Raw genomic sequence first — 24,136 nt, 5'->3', positions numbered from 1 at the left:
TATTATTATTATTATTATTATTATTATTATTATTATTATTATTATTATTATTTTCTCAGATTATGGAACAGCCTACCCGAGGAGATCTATCATATTACCAGCTTAGACAGCTTTAAAAAGCTGTCAAGACAGATCTCTTCTGGCAGGCCTTTCCTGAATAGCAAAACCGGCCACCAACTGAACCAGCCCTCTGAATACGCTGTAGCCCCATCTGCTCGCTTTTGTTCATTTCAATGTATGTTTAAAAATGAAGAGTTTAAGCTGTGTGCTGCTGAGGATGATTTGATGATATCACTAGGTAATCCAAATGAAAATATTAGTGAATTATTGAAAACAATCAGAGAATATGGTGAAATATTGGGATTTCAAGTAAATGAAGAAAAAACAACAATGCTGGTAATGAACATGAAAGAAAAAGATAAAGAAAACTTGAGAAAGCAAACAAAATTTCAAATTGCCAAAGAAGCAAAATATTTGGGAATTAAGATTACTACAAAAAATTCAAATTTATTCAAAAACAATAACAAAGTTAAATGGCAGGACATCAAGAAAAACCTTAAATCCTTTTGTTTCTTCTTATTGCATTTTTTTTAAGGATTTCTAACATTATTATAAATAGCAGAGGGGATAAGGGACAACTATTGGGATATGGGAGTTAATTTTATATGAGCTTCAAGTGTGATCAAGTTTTAACTTTGTATACATGTATTTTGATACCCTGATATTTTGTAATTTGTATTTTTTTTTATTGATATGGTCTGTTGACTAATCAATAAACTTTGTTGTTGTATTCTTTTAACTGTAAGCCACCTTGATTGTCATGGACAGAGAGGCAGGATATAAATAAAGTTTTATTTATTATTTATTTATATACGTGAATGTACAAACAAAACAAGACAAATGAAATGCATGGAATGTATGAAAGAATAGAATTTATAAGAATATAGAATGGAAAAGAATCTATAGGAAAATAGATAAGGTTATGTAAGAGAATAGCGTTGGCATATTGAGATCAAAAATAGGATATACCATTGAATATTACAAATTAAGATAAGCAAGACAAATGAAAGAAGGACAAAGCCTGCTAGGCTGGAAGTTATATGTTAAATGTTGTATGTTACGTTTTAGGTTATATTTTGTGAAATATAGGTTATATTTTGTATGTTATTGTAAATGTGTGTTATGATGTCTATGCTAGGTTATGTCTGCATATTTTGGATGTTTTTTATATTAAGAAAATACAAATATTAAGTATACATAGAAACTGTAGCAGATTTTATTCAGAGCAAAATAAAGGAATGAGAAGCAGGTTCATAGCAATGCAGACTCAGCATGGAAAAATATCAGTTTGTTGCCATCAGTTAGATATTTGTATGTGAAATGTTAAGAATAGTATTTTATATTTAAACACATATCATTTGTTCTGCAGGAATGTAATATGATGTGATTATATATTTAGTTGAATCTCCCTGAGGTGCCATAAATTCTGGTGACTTGAAAGATGGGGCAAAGGAGTATTTAGTGGGTGGCTGTCTTTTAGAGGCACAGTCTTAGGAAGACCATTAGATAACCTTGATTTGATTTTAAAGCTGCTGCTCTTCTTTTCCTCAGTATCCACATTTTGCTGATCACTTTTTGTTCAAGATTGAAGTTTGTTATTCTATCCTTTTTCAAAAATACCAAGCACCAGATATTCAGCTGAAGGGATATGATGAGTAATTCATAGCTAGCAAAGTGTCACTATAATTAAGTTGCTTTTTAAAAATGTATTTAGCTGTATTTCTAAAATACTGGTATTGAAAAAAAAGAATCATTTAGACAAAAAGCAGACTTGATTTTTTCCCCTCTTCAATCAGTTTTAAGCTACCTAGGGAAAATGTATAATATAGGATTCAGTGATGCCTGCTTTAAAAATGCATTTCACATTATCAAATAAAACTGTAGTCTTTTTCTGCAGTCCAGTAATACAATAATTCACACATGCTTTAGAGTTCTTTCTGAAATACTTTTATGTCATTCCATGGGTCATGTAATAAGGGAGTATACCTGCCTAAAAGATGAAGCACCTCTCCTTAGGCTCAGAGTTAACTACAAATGGTGTGTGACCATAGCTTATTTCATTGTGCTTTAAGCTTATTTGTTTTTACTTCTTTTGGTATCACCATTTTTCTTGTTATTTTTTTTCCTCTAGTAGAGTACCTCCTATTTGAAGGTATTTCCATGCTTCATTTCTGCTTTTTTCCTATATATTCCAGCTCAGTGGTGCAAATTGATTTCCATTCATCATCAGAAGCCTCTCCACTTTCCTGAGCAAATCTCTTCTGTCCCTGATACAGTGAATTATAGAATCACCTTTCTCCCCTGTCCTCCTTCTCAAATATTTTAAAATTATATAGCAAACAGTTTCCAGTGGAAAATATTGTCTTCCTGTTTCTCATGTGGTTTAACTTTTTTCAAGGCCTTCAGATTTGGTGGAAAAAAGTAGTACATAAAATCATATCATGAATACAGTACTTCTTACCCTGTTCTCTGCCTCAGGTAGTACATACATATTTTGTTCTCTACCTCAGGTAGTACATACAAGTGTTGCTCCCACTTGTAGTCACTTATATACCTGATTTCTGTCTCCAAAAATGAGTAATGTACTTAAGATAAGAGAACTCTCTTGTTCTGGTACAGGTGATTTGCTAAACCCAGGACCCTCAAAATGTGTAATGTGAATTTTCACTTTCCTTTCACTTACCAGTTTTACTTTCCTCTGCATTCAAAATTTTAACCTCTCTGCCTAAATATGAAGAAACTTGAAAAAAATTAATAAGTAGGTTTTTTTAAAAAAATGAACAGAAATGAATTTCTGTTCCATTTATATCAGCCAATTCAGTAGTTGTCAGCTATTCCAAGGGCTGTGTTGTACTTGCCAGACATAGTTTTTAAAATGAGAGGCCTCTCAGATGAAGAAGATAAAAAGTGACAATGACTTTCTAACGTAATTTTGAAAAATTAAAAAATCAAAGCCCTAGTCTTAGATATTTAAATCTGTTAATCCAATCTCAAATTCTTTCCACCCAAGTTCTTTTCATCTGAACATATGAAAATGTTGAAATTTTGAATATCACTGTCCATCTGAACAATAGAGGGCCAGTGTGGGCTGGTCAAGTAAATATGTCTTTGGAAAGCATTTGTGAGGATAAACCAGAAATATATGATGCAACACTATCTTTTAGTTTGTGAGCATATAGACTAGGTAAGGCACAATGTCTTGTGTTTTAACTCAACTAACATGCAATCAGATTAGCAATAAACCAAGTATACGACATCGACAATTATTTCTAAGGTAGTACTGCTTGCAGACTAATGGAATAAACTCTCCATCTATGCCATAGTTAAGCTTTTCCTAATATTTTGCATGACACATTACTGTTGTAGTTCACTTGCAGAATGTAGCTATCAGCTGCTTATAATAAGCCATTTGATATAAACTAGTATTTCATTTCAGACTCACTTTTGGAAGAAAGCATTTTAACAAAGAAGGGCACATAAAATGATAGTCAAAGCACTGCAAGGAAAGAAACAGCTCTTTAAGTGGTGTGTTTTATCCTTTGTTCTCTGTGTTATTTGATTGAAAGGCATCTAAGGTGATTTAGTTAATTTAACAAAGCTGACATCACATCACACTTGGCACATTAAGACAGAGAGCTGTTTGCTGGTGGTTCAGTCATTAGTGACAAATGCCATTCCACCCAAAGAGGGAAACAGACCTCTGAATTATTAAACATCTGGATCAGCAACTCAATTGGGAATTTTCTTGGGTCATGAATGTTGGCAGGTTGTCAAGGAAACGGGAATAATGCAACTGCATGCTTAGGTTTATTGTGAAATGGCTTCATCTTTTATTTTTTAGTTTTTCATTGCAAATACTGTCAGCCAGACCAGCTCTGTTAATGGCACAAAAATAAATTTAGTATAGTTCTGATTCACTGTAGACACTTGCTATGCTATTATAATCTTGAGTTTTTATGTCACTTTGTTTTAACTTACTTTCATCTTTGCAGTTATTAAGTACTATATTTTAATACTTTTTATTTTTTAAATTACTTTAATGTGTTCAATGACTAATAATTTCTTGCATTTAAATTGTATTGTATAGGTATTATTTATGTTTACAAAATTCTATTCAACTCAACTTCAAATATTCTCTAGTTAGACTAGCACAAGTGTTAAATGAAAAAAGAAATTGTGCTTTGAAGAAGAGATGACATTTAAAATTAAATTCTAAGCGATAGTAGAAGAAAAAATTATGTATCTAGATAAGAATTAAAATGAAATTTTAGAAATGTATCACATGTGAATGCCTTTTTAAATGAAAGTACAGTAGAAGGCGGGGACCCTGACACTGTTTTTAACATGGAATGGCCTAAACTGTAGCCAAGGGTCCGGTCAGGGGAATTTATTATTAATGTTATTAGCTCAATCACGCAAGAGGGGGGGGTGCTATGACAGCCCTGTGAGGTTGCGTTTACTGAGTGGACTAGGAAATCCAAGAAGTGGAACAGAAACAGACTTTGCTTAACTAATATCCAATTTATTAATAAGGGGGAAATACACACAATTCACTAACACACACACGCGCGCACAAGGCTCAAGAATATCAGAGGTTAGTGTGGGTAAAGAGTCCAGGCTTCACTAGGGCAATACTTTACCAGAGTCTAGATTTGCCTCCAGGTATCGGATGGGGAAGAATGGTGATGGGACAAGCCCCTTCCATAGCGTAGTTTGAATGGAAATGCCAGTGGCCAAGTCAAAGGTCAAAGTGATGTGGAGTATAGAGACCTCTCAGATGGCATACAGACTTGTAAAAGTCTGGGGTTTTTATAGGGGCAAAAGACCCCTCAAGCAAAGGTGTATAATAGCTTGTCTAACACCTGGATGACTAGGTCTGATTGTCTTGGTGATCTTAATCTGCTCGGACAATGGAACCAGGGAGAGGGTAAGCGCCTCTGGGAAGGCAAACATTGCACCTCTTGGGCAAAATGGTAATCCCATCTGCAATTTCCTAGACTATCCGGAATGACAATGTTTTAAGATGACTATGCTTTCAGGTGTTGTGAGTACATGTCTTCTCGCTTGGCTTTTAATGGCGGACAGGCAACCAGAGTTCACCTAGGGGTCATATATGGCTATCATTTATACTAAAATTTAATAAAGGTCATATTTGGTAAGACAACATTAACAGTCAGATCATTATTAATTTTGCTTACTTACAAATACATTTTTTAAAGCTAAGTAAACACAGAATACATGGCATTAAATTAAGAACAACAACCAACTGAAGCAGGAAACAATCTTACAGGAAAGCAGTGGCAAAATAATGAATGACAAATAACAAAATTTACTAAATAATACCCCTCTGCAATAAATATATCTAGAAAAAGAGAGAGAGAAACATGCAAGGCCCTATTAAGTAAACACAAAGTTCTCTGTAGGATATCCTAATACATCTGTCCCTTCTCATTACTATTTTATCCTCAGACACTGGAGATGTGTCAGAAGAAAATGCAACAAAACAAAGCATGTATATCTACCAACCTTGACTTATAGACAATCAGATGTAGGGTATCATAGGATCATAGAGTTGGAAGAGACCATAAGGGCCATCTAGTCCAATCCCCTGCCATGTAGGAACACAGAATCAAAGTACGGTACCCCTGACAGATGGCTGCCCACCCTCTGTTTAAAGAGCTCAAAAGAAGACTCCACCACTCTCCAGGGGAGTGTGCTCCACTGTCAAACCGCTCTTACTGTCAGGAAGTTTTTCCTAATGTTTAGGTGGAATCTCAGTAGAAGGGCCCTCATATTTTAACATTCAATAGTCTTTAAATATAAAGACTTCTCCAAGCATAATGTATGCTTAGAAGTTCTATCCATGTATTCTGTATAGCATACTCTCAGATAATTGTGGATGGGATAGTGCAGCCTTTGTAATTTCCAGGGGAGAGGGGCAACTGTGACAGATCTTATATTTTTTGTGTGCACTTGATAATTTCATGCACATCTTATTAGTAATTCTTCAGGGGGCTCAATGACATGGGAGTCTTAGGGGTGAAGCAGATGAGCAGCTTGGAGCACCCTATGACCACTATAACCCTGGCCAGACCCCAATCAGCATGGGACTGTGGCAACAGGACTCTAGTTCCGAAGCTGGCCACTACTGTGGCCCTGAATGAGCCACCAGCAAGGAGCAGCTTTTTGCCACTCCTTCTTTGGCCAGCTTCGGCTCACCCTAGGCGCTTGTGGAGCAGCTTCCTGACAGTCTCTGTGTGTGTGTGTCATCTGCTGCCCTTTTTGGCCTGTGCGTTTCAGGCCTCAATGGTCCAGTTTGCCTGATCATAAGGGGGGGCTAGACATCCTCAATCTGAGGGGAATTTCAGCAGTCCCCAGCCTCTCCATTTCAGTGTCCACAGCAGAAAGCAAAGCTGTAACAAAATGCACCTAAAAACAGAAGCAGATCAAGAGAAACAAGGGTGCCTTACAAGCTGTATTCAAGAGCTTGAATGTCTCATTTGTAGTGATATATGGAGAACAGTCTTGAACTGCCTCATCTGAGTGTAAAATCACAGAACCATTGAGTTGAAAGGTACCTGTGACCCATCTAGTCCAATCTCCTGCTAGTGCAGGAATGTATTGCTAAAGCACTCCTGAGTGGTGGCCAACTAATCTGTGTTTAAAAACTCCTTAATTTGAATCTATTGCTTTGTATTTTATCCTCAGGAGCTGCAGAAACAAGTTTGTTCTAGAAGACAGAACCCCAACACTGATTGAAGAGATGCTGGCATATATCACTTTGATTTACTGAGCAATAGGATGCATCTGAGTAGATATCATGTTTAGAGCAGAGACCTCAGTAGTTGTCATGTGATGGCATTCTCATTGGCACCACAGCTTAAAACTGGATCTTTCAGTATAGTTACCTGGCAGAATGGGCTGTTGCTAAGTAATACTAATACCAGTGCTTCTAATAATATGATGGTGCTTAGAACTTCACAGAATAATCTACCTTGAACTCTCTCTGTGTCTTTTTCAAACCGTGCTCAAAGCCTATCTTTTCAGAGAGTACTCTGGCTTAATCCCTTAATCCTTATTCCTAAATGAAACAAAGCCTAGCAGTAACCCACAAAAGGTAGTAGGCCTGGAAAAAAATTGAGCAGAAAGCTATAATTGGTTACATAATTGCAGCCTGACTTCTCAACAATGAGCTAAAATCTCAAACAAACCCACTTGGGCAACAGCTGTCATCTTAGAAAAATGACAGCCATTATGCAAATATTGAAAATGAATGTACTATAGTTAGACAGCCAGTTTTTCAGTGTGTGTGTGTGTGGGGGGGGGAGCAGAAGGGGAGATCATATTTGAAATTTGATTACTGTTTGAAAGCAGTTTGGTTTGTTTGTTTATTTGATACTTCATGATACTTTAATACCTGGATATTTCTGAATTTGAAATGTTTGCAAATCAAGAGAAGCTGAACTGAAACATTCTGGTCAGGCAGGTGGATTGATGAAACTATTGAACAGAAACAGTGAAGACAGTTGGTATACCTATACATATAAGATGCTTGTCCATTTCTGCTATGGTCTAATGTATCCATCTGTGATTTGCTGTCTCAACTGGTAGACTCATTTGAAATATTTCTCAGAGTGCTTTCAGTGACCTCAAAGATCTAGACAAAAATGTGATACTTTTGTTGTGTGGGTCAAATTGTACTCTCCATTCAGAATGTTTTCTGACACAGTAACACACATTCTGATGATTGCATAATTGCCATTCTATTTAGCAAAATTTTCTTTATCTACAGAGAGATGGCAATGATGTCTTCTTATTATCCATGAAAAAGACCATGAAGATAAGGAGTTACAATGACTGTTCATTCTAACAGCTCTTTGAATACACTGTTTGTGTGATTAAAAATGGAGTTATCATTCTGGCTTGCCCTTGAACTAGTACCATGGTTGACATCACTTATTAATGACACATCAGTGAGGAAATGGCACTAGCCATCTTGATACCTATTGGAAACAAATACAGACTGTGCATTTGTCCTGACTTACAACCCTGCTTATAAGATTTATGGTAGTTATGTGTTGCACCGTGTTGCATGACCACAATCTGCAGTGTTCAAAGACATTTGTCAGTGCTATGTCAAAAATAATAGAGGAGAGCAGTATTAGATGGGCAGCATAACAGAGAAGGGCACATGGCAAGCTTATGGCATACCCATCGAGGTCATTGTAGGTAGATGTTAGAGTAAATTATACAGTTGAATCAGTGAAACTCTTGATTGTCAAATGTGAGAAATATGGTTCTCGGGGCCCATTGGCCCAGCGAGAAAGTTTTGCTGGCCTCTCATTGGAGAGACCAGAAGATTTAAATAAAAATGATGTGCTTTGTGCAGTCATTAGACAGGGAGGGGGCAGGGCTAAGCCTATTTAAGGCTCTCCCGCCCTTGCCTCCCTGTCAGTTCATAAGAGCTGGCCCACCCTCCCACCTCGATGACAGTGTAAGATTCATTCTGGTTGCTTCGGAGCCGGGTAGGAATTTTTGCCCTTGTTTTCCCAAGGGTTTTTTGCCTACCCTACACTGTTGGATGGGGAATTGGATGATTGGCTTAGGGTGTGGCCATAAATAGGCCTCATGCATAGGCAGGGAGAGATAGTCAATTCGCTGAGCACCTCGGCACCCTCCTAAAGGGTGAAGGTGGGTCTTTGGAACGGAGGTTTATGTCTTGAGGCTAAACACAAAGGGAAAGAGACTTGCCTTGGGGCGGGTTTCAGATTCAAACCCTCACTTAAGTCTTGAGAGTTAAGTGGGGAAGTCTTGGGCTGGCCTTGTAGATGAGGGCTGGCCAGGAGCAACCCGAATTATGGATTGCCCTTGGGGCTCAGGTGTTTTCGCCCTTTTTGGAAGCTGGGGAATTGGTCTTGCAGCAGACCATCCGCCAGCTGTTCCTATACAAGGTTCTCCCCCCCTGGGTTTGCAGTTCTCAAGAAATAAAGTTAAATAGGTTGAATTTTAATAAAGTTGCCCATTTTATAACCCAGTTCTCTGTGTCTGATCTCATTATTTAATGAGTTAGTCAGCAAAAGGAAACTCCATTGCACTTCTGGAACAACACCCAAATAATAAAGATATGAACAAAATCCAGGCTGTTGCTGACACCATAGGGATGTTGATTATATGGCCTGCAATCTGATATATTAGAAAAAAAAGGAGATAGTTGTTGTCTTAGGTCTCCTTGTTGCTCTTGCAGACACATTCTTGCCCATCCATATGCTCATTCTTGAACTAAAGGATAATCATGGAGTAGCAGATGCATCATATGGGAGCACCATGATTTTTTATCATGTTCTTTCACTGTGCCATGAAGTAGATGAGAAGATGTACCACACATAGTTAGCCAACCATATAATGTGCAGTTTCATTCTATAGCACTTCTACTGGATCTGCAGCTACATGGCAACATATTTTTTCAGTCTTCTGTGAGCAGTTGTCATGTAAACCTACCAGTTATGGAATGTGGATGAACTGAAACACATTCCAACATGAAAGACTGCTGTTCCCAAGAACTTCTTTTATCACATTACTTGCAATTGCAAGTCAGGCTGGTGAGCATGGCTGTGAATGTAGACAAGGAGGCCTGTTTATAGTGCAATGCTATACAGTGCTACCTCGGGTTACGAAATTAATTCGTTCTGCCGCGGCGTTCGTAACCCGATACATTTCGCAACCTGAAAAAAATATCGTAACCCGGAACAGTTTTTTCCTATCTATTTTTTTCGTATCCCGGAAATTTCGTAACGCGATCAATTCGTATCCCGGGGTACCACTGTATAGTACATCATGTGGTTTATATGCTGGAAGTAGCTGCATAAATGAACTGATGTGGAGAAGTTGTTCGTGGACACCAGTAAACTTCAAAATAAGCTTTCTGATGAAACCACTCAAGATTATATTCACAATGAAAAGTTTCTAGAGCTTTCTAATGAAAATCTTGAGAGTGATTTTTTAAAAATGAAAATAGTGAAGACTATGATGATGCAGCTTGGGGTGTGATGGCTTAGTGGTTAAGACGCCAATTCTGATGATCGGAAGATCGGAAGGTTGGCAGTTAGAGACCCTAGTTCTTCAGGATGGGGTGAGCTCCTGTCACTAGTTCGAACTTCTCCCAATCTAGCAATTTGAAAGCATGCAAATGTAAATAGTTAAGTACGTACCACTTCAGTAGGAAGGTAACAGCATCCAGTGCTGTCATGCTGGCCACAGGACCACAGCTTCATTTTGGGACAACACTGGCTCTTCAGTCTTGTAACGGATATGAGCAGCACTCTCTATATTCAGTTACGACTACTCATTCACGTCAAAGGACTACCTTTACCTTTACCTATAATGATGCACCATAGAATGCAGTATGGTAGAAGTTGGGAATTTTATTTGGCTGTTTCTGTCCATTTTTTTAAAATTTCTGTACTGTTTAACCTCCTGTTGATTCTAGAAAAAAAATAAATGAACCAAACCAGCTCCATGGCTGACACAGATAGTCACCTGTTTTGTGGTCATGCCATAGGAGGAGTTTTTAGACTTTGTATCCATCTTTTCCCCAACATACCTAAGAATAGCAACAAAATATTTCTATTTCTATTGTCCCAGTTTAAAAGAATCACCAGCTTTCCACCACCTCATGAGGAGGCTTGCCAAATTAGATCTTCTTTTACAAGAGTAAACCTCTCTTCACGATCTTGATGGAGAACAGCAAAAAATGCTCTCCGATTAACTGTAGGATTTCAGTCTTAATATGTTGTTTGGAGGGTCAAGCTGCAATTATGTATCACATTACAACTTCTTTCAGGTTTTTTTTTCCTAATTCACACCCCAATATTACTGAACTATTAGTTCATGTTTATTTTTTCATGTGTTTCTCTTCTCCCTTCACTCATTCCTTCCTAGGCTATCTTTGTTTAGATCATTGTTTTAATTCACAAATCTTTTTAAAAATGTAATGTGCGACATATGCTCCTGTTGTTGTTGTTGCTGTGCTGCCAAGTCATTTCTGAATTATGGCAATGTTATGGCAAACTTATCACAGGGTTTTCTTGGCACATTTATTTAGAGAAGATTTGCCACTGCCATCCTCTGAAACTGAGAGACTGTGACTTGTCCAACGTCAACCAGTGAGTTTACATGGCCAAGCCATGATTTGAACCTTGGTCTCCAGAGTTGCAGTCAAACACTCAATCCACTACACAATGCTGTTATCTAAGTTATCTCAATATGTTATTGGTGGTATACAAATAATATCAATACACTGGCTTAAATGAAGGGAAAGTCTGCTTTTCACAAGCAGATTTTGCACTGGCATATGGCTAAAAATAGGCATAGCTTCCCCATTTGTATGTTCACTTCTCTGTGCCCTAGTTACACCATTTAATTCTGATGTGAATTCCATATTTTGCATATTAGATTTTTGTAACAATAGTACCACCTGTCCTATCCTGTGTTTTGGAAATATTTATACCCTTAAGCTGCTTTCACCTCATCAGTTATGGATATGAATGATGAATGAAATAAAATAGTTTTTCACACACACACATGTACAATAGCTTCATCTTTTGGAAGCATGAACTTTTATCTCTTTCTGTGCCTACATCTAAATGATAGTTATTATTTTTATTTGGCAAGCTTAAATGAACATTTTCCCTGATAATCTATTTTACATTATTCTGTACAGTTTGGTTCTTTCCATACAAACCTTTTACAACTGTAACAGCAGTAAACTAAACCCTCTGTTTTGCCTGTTCATAAAAACAGGGATATAATCTGCACCCCATAGTAATCAGTATCATCAGATCCATTTCTTATCTATTTCAAAGGAGTCTTTTTAATGGTGAGTGAAAGCCTCAGAAAGATTAGCTTCTGAAGAGAAGAAAAGATTTCATATATTTTTCTTCTTGTGTTCTGCTTTTGCCATCAGCAAAAGTTTATAAAGCAAATCATTTTGCTACTCAGTATTAAAATCAACTGATGCACTATCAAAGTACATTTTGGTGATCAAAGCTTCATTTCTGTTGTTATCAAATGCTTCTCTCAGGGGAAAACTGGCCAGCCCTGATTTCATGGATAGTCAGTTTCTGTATAAAGGCTACAGCAGTCAGTAAGGCAGCTCAAATTTGGGGAACCTTTCATATGCAGAAGCTCTGAAACATGGTTTTGCCACCTTTATAAGTGAATGGAAATGTCAATAGCATTTTATTTTCAAGTAAACAGTTACAATGACAAAATATTATGTTTGAAAATATAATATTATTCTCTTCATAGCATTGATGACAAAATATGACAAATTCCAAGAAGATAAGTCACATGAATGTTCTTATTTCCTGGAATGTGATAGTAAGTACACCTTTACTGCAATGGTTATTGACTGTTAAGATGCACTGTATGTTTTGTTTCATCACAATGTTGAGAACTGTAGGTACATTAAACTTACGCGATGTAAGTGCTATAAGATAGATTCTGTCTGATGTCTTTAATATCTTATTTATAGTTCTCTTAATAGCGGCATGTAATGGGATAGCCACAGCGATATATCACAGTATTTTAATACTTGACAGGATTTGCATTAATAAATAATTTTGATGACCATCAATAAACATAAGAAAATGCTCTTACAAAGAGTTGGTGTGGCCGAAGAATTATCATAGCCCTGACACTAAAAGGGCATTTACTCTCATTGGCTAAAATGTTCCATATCTTTCAATTTCCAATGGCCTGTTACAGACAGCCAAAATAAAGCTGCTTCGAGGAAGGCATGATAGTTTCAATGATGCATGAGTCCTAGAGTCCAGAAGCCCACACCAGAGCCATGTCCATTCCTTAGGGCTGGAGCGTGGCTTTGGTGTGACTTCTGGACTCTTAGGACACATGCATCATTGAAACACCATACCTCCACTGTGACTCGAAGCAGCTTTATTTTGGCTGTCTGTAACAGGCCAAAGTTAGAAAGGTATTGGAGGGCTTTGCAGGTTTTTTTTTGGGGGGGGGGGTTGTTTGTTCATTTGTTTTTGGTGGCCATATGATTTTTCTGACACACTCACAAGTGTTGGTTGGATATTTTTTTTATCATTTTCTTAGAGTGCCAGTAACTGTAGCCATATTTATTGTGCTAATTTCCATTCTGCTTGACTCACCTTCCTTTCTTTCCCATGAAGCTTCCAGGTCTCTTCTCTTTGGAAAGATTAATCAAGTAATACTTTATAATAGAGTTGGTAGGAAAAGACTTAATTTTTTTTGTGCCTAAGAGTGATTCTGAAAAAGATATTTCAAATATGTTGGCCAGAAGAAATGTTATTTTGTGAATCTGAAAGTTCCCCCCATCCCAGCTCCTAATGTGAACAATGACATATTCCTGAAGCCTAAAACCTCATTGGAAATAGACTGATTGGTTGTATTGGTGCATTATTGCAAATTACTTTCACCTGCATCCTCCCTCCCCAAAACAACCCCTTCTGTAATCCACTTATAGTAATGCTAGTTTAACTTAAAAGCTCTTGAAATAAATCTCACTTCTGTAAAATCAAGTGCAAGGATTGTTTGACTGTTCAATTATAAGAATAGGAGCCAGTGACTTGTACTCTGCCAGATGTTGTTAGACTCCTGACTCCTAACTGTACTAGTTTATAAATACACTGCAACCAAAGGTGGGACACAGGTTGGATGAGATCAGTAATGGAAATCTTTCACAAATCTGAAAGTCAACCCCCTCCCTTAATGTTGTTGGGCTTTCCTCTGGATGTACAGACAGTGGACCTTTGTTATCCTCTGGGGTTTGGTTGCAGGAACCCCCCGTGAATCACAAAATCTGTGTATGCTCAAGTCCCATTAAATATAATGGCATAGTAAAATGGTGTCCCTTATATAAAATGGAAAAATCAAGGTTTAATACTTGAAATTTATACTTTTTTTGAATATTTTCAAGCCGTGGATGCTTGAATCTGTGTATAAAAAAATCTGTGGATAAGGAGGGCCAACTGTACTCTTGCTTTGGACTTGCTGTCAAAATTTGTTGTCAAACCAGGAAAAAAAAATCCCACTTTAAAACATGGTTGGTTTGCCACTACACTAGACTGGAAACTGCAAACACAGCAAAATAATACCAAAAAAAAAAAAAAAAGCCAAAGGACTCCCCTCCCCGACACACTTGTTTTAAAGGAGAATTTTTTGGATTGACACCAAATCTTAATGGTGTCATTTTGAGTTAACCATTTTGGGTTAACTATCTTGGTTAATAAGATGGTGGATTAATTTTGTGGATACCATGTTTGGTTAATGTCAGGGTTGCCTTATAGGAGAATATGGGATGCCCTTTCCTAAAAAGGAACTCCTTAGACCCAAAGTTATGTGAGAACATCTCCATCACTAATATTCCCTTCTTGGGCAAGTGGCTGAGAAGCTTCAGAAGTTCTTGGATGAAGCAGATTATCTAGACTCATTTTAGTTTGGTTTTAAACTGAAGAACAGTGCTGAACAGTCTGATGACCTACTCTGGATGAAAGATGGTGAAGTTCTATTTTTTTAATCTCTCAGAAATTTCTGATATGATGAATCATTGTATCTTATTGGACTGCCTCTGTTGGGGGTAGTGTGAAGCACTGTTTTGCAGTGGTCCTACCCCTATCTGCAGGGAATGTTCCATAGAGTAGCACTGGAGATTCCTGTTCTGTTCCACAGCTACTAAGTTGTACAGTGGCACAGCTTCCTCTTATCCCCCATGCTGCTTGATATCTATATTGGGATGTGCAATTGCAGAAGGGGCAGGGTGCATTTTTGCACTTATACAACCCCTCCCCATGGACTGCTGGAAGTGATCCACATCATCATGTCCTGTTTTGTTTTCAGTTGATTTCCAAATATCGGATTGTATGACGACCAGCTAAATTAAAAAATGGGGGTTGGGTGGCTTCAAACACCTTTACAAACCACCACCCCCTGTCCAGTTGTACATGAAACTACTTGGTGAAGTCATTGGGAGTGTGGGGTGCCATCAGTAGGTTGACGACACTCAGCTCTCTTTCTCCTTAACATTGATATCAGCTGGGGCTGTACAGGTGCTGGACTGGTGCTTGGATTCTTTATTGGGTTGGATGAGGGCCAGTAAATTGAAGCTGAAACCCAATAAGATGGATGCTCTGTTGCTTGGTTGTTATTGGTTCTGGGAACTGGCTAAATATTCTGTCCTTGTTAGTGTATCATTCCCCTGATACAGAAGGTACATATAGCATGGGAGTATTCCTAGATCCTGTAACTCAGGGGTAGGCAACCTGCGGCCCGCGGGCCGGATGCGGCCCGGCGAGGCCTTGGGACCGGCCCCAGCCTGGTCCTGTCGCCGATTGCCGCCGGGGCCTTTGGGGGGCAATTGTCTATAGAAGCCTCAGAAACATGCATTTATATTAACATTTTTTTAAAAATCTGCAAATTTTTTCACGTGTCCTCCATTTTTTTAAAAAAGTGTCTTCCATTTGAAAATTTTGTCCTACATTTGTCCTGGTTTATTTATATATTTATTTATTTTTTAAAAATTATTTATTTATTTATTGGCTTCGGCCCCTCAGTTGTCTGAGGGACAGTAACCCGGCCCCCGGCTCAAAAAGGTTGCCTACCCCTGCTGTAACTGGATGCCCAGAGGGATTTCTTGGAATGCTTGGGGCCAGTTTCAGCTGGTTCACCAGTTATGGCCTTTTGTGGACAGGAACAACCTAACCACAGTACTGAATGCACTGGAAATCCCTCTGTTAGACTTCTGCAGTGCACTCAGTGTTGGGCTCCCTTAAAGGTGACTTGAAAAATAACAGCTAATGCAAAATACAGCAGCAAGATTTCTGATCGGAGTTGCAGAATGACACTACATGTCACCAGTCTGGCTGTCAAAATGTTTCTTAAAGTAAACTGGTTGCCAATATGCTTCTACTCAGAATTCAAAGTGCTTGTGATGATATGGTTTAGACCTCAGTAGTTGAAGGAGTGCCTCTCACATGACCAAACGAGATATGCTTGAAATTCCTTCTTTGTCTTCCACATCTAGGAACATGGGAATGGCCCGTCTCTGTGGTATCATCCTATTTATGCAATGTCCTCCCTTTGGATGTTCAACTGGTGCCAGCATTGGTAGTATACTAGCATCAAGTCAAAACATGTTCATTTTGGGGTCCTAATTCACTTTTTCCAAAATGTGCATGTTCATGGTTTTAACTTGTCTTTAACCTCTCAGACGGTTAAACTTTTAATACATTTTACTCTGTTTAAATTATTTTGATTGTTCTACATTTGTTTTAAACCATTTGAATAGTTTGTACTTGGGTAGTAACTTGAGATCTTCATAATATAGGGTAGATTTTTTAAAAAAAACCCTCTCTCTCTCTCTCTCTCTCTCTCTCTTTCTCTCTCTATCTATCCACTGTTCACATGACTCTCCTTTTGAATTTGGCCACCTCCAGTCTATGTTTGTTGCTTTCTCTTCATCTGATTAAATCATTAAACCATCTAGCTGGTTGTTGACCTAGTCTTTATCCCAGTTTCCCAGTGTGTACCAGGGTAGGATGAAGTTAGAAGGTGCTTAGTTTGCACATACTGGATATGCTGAGTTACAAGAACTAGTTTATGAATAGTTGTAAAAATGAATCCACCAAGTGTTGCCTAAGTTACCTAAGATTGATCTGCATCTATTCATGCATGTTTAGCTCCTTTTATTGCTTCCGAATTTTGCTTTTTCTCCTATGTAATGATTCCAAAATTATCCATTTTTTCTGAATAGGGAGTACTTTGAAGGGGATGCCTTTCACTGTCAACTGTAGCCATATCTCATATGGCTCATCAACATGGAAGTATAACTGTCACATACCATTTTTCTCTTTTAACATATCAAATTCCTCTGCCTCACTGACACAGTGACAAATCATGCAATGTGATGCCATTTCCTATGTCTTATGGTATGGACTAATGTGATTCCATTTGTGGAAGTAAACTACAAATCAGTTGTTGCAGGAAAAGTGATTTAAAAGATTTGTAAATATGATCTAATATCCTGTCTCTGAAAAGTGTCAGGAGCATGAAGAATTCCAAAGAATGCTGCACTAAAACTGTCATAAAAGTTACAATGTAAAATTGTTGTTGTTTTTTGAAAGAAAGTCAGATGTAGGTCAGGGGAAAAATCTTCCATTTCAGAAGAACATTTTCAGGTTTAAAATGGCCACAGTTTGGCTTAGTAATAGCACTGCCCCCGAAGGGGGAAAATCACAATTTATTCCAATTCCAGTTACATGGAATGAGTACTAGATGAATGATACTGTTGGTATCATCTTTTAGGTGTTGAAAATAACACAAAGTTTGAGTATATTTAAAGAACAGAATACATGAAGGGATTAAAAAGAATCAACATGGTGACTGGTTTTATATTAACTTCAGAAGTTTAGCCACAGAAAAATGTTTTATTTTATTGGTTTCTTGAGTTTGTAGAAAACACTCTATTTTTTTTCATAGTGCAAAATGGCAATAGCAATTTATGTATTAATTTTATTAATACATATTTATATATCTATAAATTAATTTCAATAGTTATACAGTTTAATCTTCTGTAGTAATTTTCTTCAGATACTTGGTGTAAATATTCATTCCCGTCGTATTTCACATATTTTAAAAGATATGACTAATTAGTAAGCTGGCAGTGTTTATTATTTAGTATTATGTATGGAATTATATTATGAAATATGATTCTTAGTCTTTATTATGTGTAGCTGTGGTTGATGCATGAATCAGTTTATATAATCCTTCTCAGTTATGTTTCAGACACCATGCTAATGAGTTGCATAAGCTGATAGTTTTGATACTGTTATTGAAACAGTTTTATCTGCTTCACTTTTTTCCCTCACAGTTCTGCTGATGTAAATTAGTTTTTAACTGTACTTTTGGTAGTTAATTCATCAAGAGCCCTGCCTAATTATGATCAGGAGCTCTCTGATGGCTGTTTTTTGGTGTGTTTTATTTTTCTATAGCAAGAAGGCTGTTTCCTCCTGAACATAATTGCCTATATCCAACTGCTAGTCCCATTGAATCAATAGAGTTAACATACGTGTTGAATCACTAAGTTCTCATTCATTTAATGAGTCTGTAGTAGCTGCAACTAATAAACGTAGACCTTAGGAAAGACATGCATTCCAGACCTTAGGAAAGCTGATTTTAGTAAACATAGGGAATACTGGGGGTGGTCTCACGGTCAGGAATATGAGAAAGGAGGTCATGAAGGATGGGGCACAATTTCATTTAGGAGAAAGAATAGGTGGTGTCTAAAAAAGCCAGGATGGAAGTCTAAAGAACTTTTAATTTAGCTAAAATTTAAGATGGGCATGTACAAGAAATGGAAAAGGGAGGAAATCACTGAAGAGAAATTCAAACAAACACCCAGGATTTGTAGGGAGAATGTCAGAAAATGCTAAAGTAGAGAATTCATCAGAGAAGTCATGCTTAGAAGGTAGATTTCTGGTTTCATAGAGGATTTTTAATATATTTTCTGTGTTGTATTGTGCACCTTCTTCCAGAATTCTTGTACTTTCTCGCATAGCCACCACATATGATGCATTGTTCCTTTTGCTTTCTTGCATCTCCAACAGGTTTTTTTTCCACTTAGGTTATATATTTTCTTCAGTTTAACTGGCATATAATACCATCTTTTGGACATTTTCAAGAAGTTTTCCTTCAGATGTTGAGAAGCTGTAAATTTGTGTGTTCTGTTCCAAGTTTTCCCCCAGCTTTTTATATCAATTGGGTGACCAAAATCTTGGGACCATCTAATCATTGTATTCTTTATTAAATCTACTTCTGTTTCTCAGTTTAATAAGCTCTTGTATAGCTTGGCTATTTTCTTTTTGTCTTCTTTCCATATTAGTTTATCTATTTCATTCTGTTGTTCTTCTAAACCTTCCTTTTTTCACATCTTCCATGAATATTTATTTATGGGTATAATTAGAAACAAAAATATGTCAAAATTTGATAAGGAATGGCTTCAAATAATAGAATACTGGAAAGAAATATGGGGAGTTAAAACAGTTATTTATGACAGATAATTAATGGTTTAAGCAGTGTACAATGTAGAAAAATCAGGTCATTAGAGAGTTGTTTGTATCCTCAATATAATTTAACTTAGGTTTTCCACTAAAGGAAAATTCATGAGAAATTACAGTTAAAAAAATTAAATATCGAGAAGACGTTTGGGGAATAAAGCACATCAAACAGGTACAAAAAAATAGGATTGTATGGCCCTTCTAACTTGTTTTTACAACAGATGCTCATATGGAATTGTGTTAAACAACCAAGAAGAAGAATATGAATTTTTGTTTGTGGTTAATCCTTAGGAAAATGAATTCCAATGTTAAATTCAGTACATAAAAGCAATGAAGGATGTTTTAGAAGTAAAAACTTCACGCAAAACTTGTCAAAATGGAAGTACAAATGTAACTAGTCTTTTACTTTATTTTATTGAAAACTAATAAAGATATTTTAAAAAAGAAAAGAATGCTGTGATCACTAAAAGTCAACAATAACAAGTCATGCCAGATTAGTCTTATTTCTTTTATTTTAAAGAGTTACAAGCTTGGTAGATAAGGGAATGCTGCGGATGTGGTGCATCTTGATTTCAGTAAGGCCTTTGACAAGGTCAGCCATATTATTACAAACAAGCTAGTAAAATCTAAGCTAGTAAAATCATAGACTCACAGAATACAGAAAACGAGCAGGGGTAGCTGTGTTGGCCCATTTAACAAATACAAACAAAAATCTATCAGTGATACTTTTATTGGCCAGCTGAAATGCACAATATACTTGTTGCAACCTTTCAAAGCTCCTTAGGCTTCTTCATCAGACAGAATGTTACAAACCAAAGAGGAGGGGGGGGGGAACAATTGGAGATGTTAGTCAGATGCCTGCATGTTGTTTCAGTCATTAGTAAAGATGGTATGATGGGGATAGTATCTTTTCCAGGTATCTTTTTTTGAAGATGGGGACAACGTTTGCTCTCCTCCTGTCTGCTGGGACTACTCCTGTTCTCCAGAAATTCTCAAAAATTATTGCCAATGGCTCTGAGATTACATGTGCCAATTCTTTTAATACCCTTCAGTGTAGTTCATCTGGTCCCAGAGACCAGGTATTCCTGTACTTTCTCTTTACTTATTCTGTGCTGCATTTCTCCTATTGTGTCCTCTGTTCTATTTTCCTCAGGTTGAGCACCCTTTGCCTTTTCTGAGATGACTGAACCAAAGAAGGTGTTGAGTAATTCTGCATTTTGCCATCTTCTCTATGTAGGTTTTCAGCCTTCTCTGTCAGAGAGCTCTGGTGCTACAACAAATCTCAGCATTCCCTACGATGGAGCCATAACATAAACACCATAAGCATGGTGTCAAACTGCATTAATTCTGCAGTGTGGCAGCAGCCTCCATTAACTCCAACCAGAGTAATCTTTATTTCTCATTTAAGGAACATATACATGAGCATTGCAAAATGCAACCAGATTGTAGCTGTAAACAAAGTATATACTCATTATCTCAATCAAATTCATTAAACTGTTTCTTGAACACAGAGTGACATTTTTCTTGTCTAGTGGTTCTAAATAGTCATTGCCATGGGAGGAAAAATATAGTGTGATTCTGCATGGTTTTTTAAACAACATAACCAGCAAACTTTATTAATAATTCATCTGCTAGAAGAACATAAACCAGCAAAACCACTCAGAAGTATCTGGCCTGTTTACACTATAGTGGCCACATGTCATTACTTGTATTAGTGCTCCTCAAGAAAAAGTAAACAGTTATTATAAATTTAGATAAAAAGAAAGGAAATGGTTTTTATGTAGTCATACGAACACATTTAGAACCATATCTCTCTCAAATAAAGAAGTAAAAACAAAGTGAGTTGTTGAATATCATCTTATTGAAGATTCGCTTTTGTGAATTGTTTGCAAGTTTGTGTTCATTGTACTTACCACTATTTTGGTCAAATGCTAGACTTGACCATTAGAATAACAGCAGGGAGCATTCAGGTTGCTAGTGTTTCATCATAAAGATGGACTTAATGTAAACAATCTTTGTGCAAAAATTTCATTTCAAGTAAGATTTTGAGAGTGTTGGTATTAGAAGCTTCTATACAATATATTCACATTCTAAATCTGCTTTTATTCATGTCTGCCCTTGTCCGAACAATCAGTAGAAGCAGCACACACAGCAGCTTAATACTTAACTGGGGGGGGGGGGGAAACAGGGATGGTAACCTAGTAACCTTTGTGTAGTTGAAGGGCTTAAAAATGAGGCTAAGTGGTTCTTTCATGGTGAGAGTGATTATAGTGTTTGAGCTTATTTCACTGAATTACATTTTACCCACATTTTTAAACAAATCAAAGTTGATACGTAGTCTTCAGAACTAAATCTAAATCTCTAGTACACCTACTGCGCTAGTAAAGGTACGGTATTACAATTAAAATGTCTGAAGTGCTCATTTGGATGAATACTTTCTTTTGCTACTGAGGCTTAAGCTACATGTGATGGTAGTTGATCAGTTCATTTGAAGCTGAAATCTCCACAATTGCAAATAAAGAAACAAACAAACAAACAAGAAAGTGAGAAAGTGACAATGGATTGTCTTGTTTAATGGGTAAAATGTGTTAGAAGTGTGGAACCGTTTTCCTTTTCTTAGTGCTGGACTAACTCCCATTGTCTGAGCTTTGCTGAGGACAATGTGATGTTGGGGAAAGTGGCAAGGCCATGTAGCCTTTGCTGAGAATCAGAAATATGAAAATGGACCTGCTAAAGTTTCCCATCTCTGCTGTGTTTGAAAATGTGATCAGTGGCGGGATACAAACCGCCATTTAGTACGTATTGTATACGTACAAGATGGCGGCGCCCCTTCTACATGGGCGCCGCCATCTTTACGTACTGGACGCACAGCGTCCAGACGTGTCGCGGTGCCTATGACGTTGCGAGTCCGCGCCAGGCGCCTCGCGACATCATTGAGGCACCGCAAAAAGAAGCTCCGAAATGGAGCTTCTTTTTTGCTCCGCGCGGGAGTCGCGCGGTTTGGCTGCTGCGGCTCCCACGCGGAGCAAATGGCGGCGGCGGCGGACCGCTGCAAAGCGGCGGTCTGTACCCCACCAGTATAACTCCAGTTTTAAGGTAAAGATAAGGGAAGTACAGCAGGGTCCTCATGTCCGACATCAGCAGTTGCCTGGACAGCAGAGTGATTAGATATGTAAGTGATCCAACATAGTACAGTCCGCCCTTGCCTCATATCGGGGATCCGTTCTGGACCCATCCCCCCCCCCCCCCCACCCCCCACATAAGGCAAAAAGTGCATATGCTCAAGTCCTGTTAGATATAATGGGGCTCGTGCATGCTGCACGGCCAGGTGCGCACACCATTCCCCCATTCCTCCGGTGGCTTTCGCATAAGCTGGAAGCCACTTATAACGAGTGTGCATATGGTGAGGACTCACTGTATTCTATGTTAACGTTATATCTGTTTAAATTCTAGTTAAGTTTAAGTAATTATTTCTATGTTTGGACCCATACATATGAATTAGAATGCGTTTTATACAAATTTCTTCCATCATTTCAGTTTCCCTTTGGTGAAACATTTCCCTCTTTTTTGTGGGTTTTTCGGCCTATGTGGCCATGTTCTAGAAGGTTTTCTTCCTGGCGTTTTGCCAGCATCTGAAGATGCCAGCCACAGATGCTGGCGAAATGTCAGGAAGAAAACCTTTTAGAACATGGCCACATAGATCGAAAAACCCACAAAAACTATGGATGCCGGCCATGAAAGCCTTCGATTTCCTTGTTTGCTAGTAAGTGGTAAATGGCAACCCAAACTAAAGCTCACTGTCTCCTTTCAGTGTGCCATCATTATCTGATTTTGGGAACAACTTCCCAGCAAATCTGGGAGGAAAATGAAATTTTCCCAGCCTCAGGGAAGGACCATTTTACAATGTAACTGGCTATTCTGGTAGAGAGCAGGATCATAGAATCATAGAGTTGGAAGAAACCAAAGGCCCATCTAGTCCAACCTCTTACCATGCAGGAAGAAACAGTCAATGCACTTCTGACGGATAGCCATCCAGCCTCTGTTTAAAAACCTCAAAAGAAGGAGATTCTATCACTCTTCAAGGCATTGTATTCCACTCTTGAACAGCTGTTATCATCAAGAGTATCTTCTCAATGTTTAGATGGAATATCTTTTTCTGTAGGCCCATTACAGACGGGCCTTAAAGTGTGCGCTCTGCGTGTGCTAGGGTTAGAAAGGGGCGTCCTTTCCGGATGCCCCCAACCCTAGCATGCGCAGAGTGCACACAAAATGGCAGTGGTCGTTCCACACGGTCGCTGCCATTACGACGTCATGACCGCGCCGCCTCTATACGGGGCGACGTGGACATGACGTCGTCATGCTGCGCCAGGGCGAATAGTGCGCCCCTTCCCCGGCCGTAAAAGGAGCTCCGAAATGGAGCTCCTTTTGCCATTTGTGTCGCTGGGCGCAGCCTTCAGATGGCCCCTTTCTCCTCCTCCCCGCTTTCGCGGGGTGTCCTTGGGGCTTGAAGCCCCAAGGACACCCCTTTCCAGGCTGTGGGGAAGGGGCCTTTTGCCGCTTCCCCACAGCCTGGAAAGTGGCGGATCGGGGCCTCAGCAGCTGGCGCTCTGGCCGCTGAGGCCCCGATCCGGCTGGGAAAGTTTGAATTCATTGCCTTGTGTCTTAGTTTTTGGAGCAGCAACAAACAAGCTTGTTCTATCTTCAATATGACATTCCTTCAAATATTTAAACATGGCTATCATTTAAATATGATAAATAAATACCCAGCTCTATAAGTGGTAGTCCACACTGGTCTAATAAAGCAGCTTATAACAGCCTTGAAGCCTTTTAGATAACATACAAGGCAAAACTGGGAGGAAAATGAAATGAAGCCATGCTCCAAAGCTAAAAACTAGAGCAAAAAGAAGCTGGGTTATTTCAGCTTGAGGCAGAACCTGCACATCATCACATGGGCATGTAAACACCCCAGTGCCAATACA

At 38.2% G+C, this 24,136-nt stretch overlaps 1 protein-coding gene across 2 annotated transcripts in view; it reads left to right on the top strand.

Moving 5' to 3' along the window:
- NKAIN2 (sodium/potassium transporting ATPase interacting 2) overlaps nt 1–24,136 on the top strand; it is a 718,671-nt gene that overhangs the window by 129,336 nt on the left and 565,199 nt on the right. The window contains exon 1 of one of the 2 annotated variants that reach the window (XM_042480275.1): nt 12,393–12,438. The exons of the other annotated variant lie outside the window; for it this stretch is intronic. Within the exon in view, the coding sequence (XP_042336209.1) occupies nt 12,409–12,438 (30 nt within the window). The 5' untranslated portion in view covers nt 12,393–12,408. Of the gene's footprint in view, nt 1–12,392; nt 12,439–24,136 lie in introns of those variants that run through there. 2 annotated transcript variants of the gene reach the window in all.

The sequence above is a fragment of the Sceloporus undulatus genome, chromosome 1 (genome assembly GCF_019175285.1).
Source record: "Sceloporus undulatus isolate JIND9_A2432 ecotype Alabama chromosome 1, SceUnd_v1.1, whole genome shotgun sequence".
Lineage (NCBI taxonomy): Eukaryota > Metazoa > Chordata > Lepidosauria > Squamata > Phrynosomatidae > Sceloporus > Sceloporus undulatus.
The sequence above is the reverse complement of the archived record's forward strand: the minus strand, read 5'-3'. Positions and strand labels throughout refer to the sequence as shown.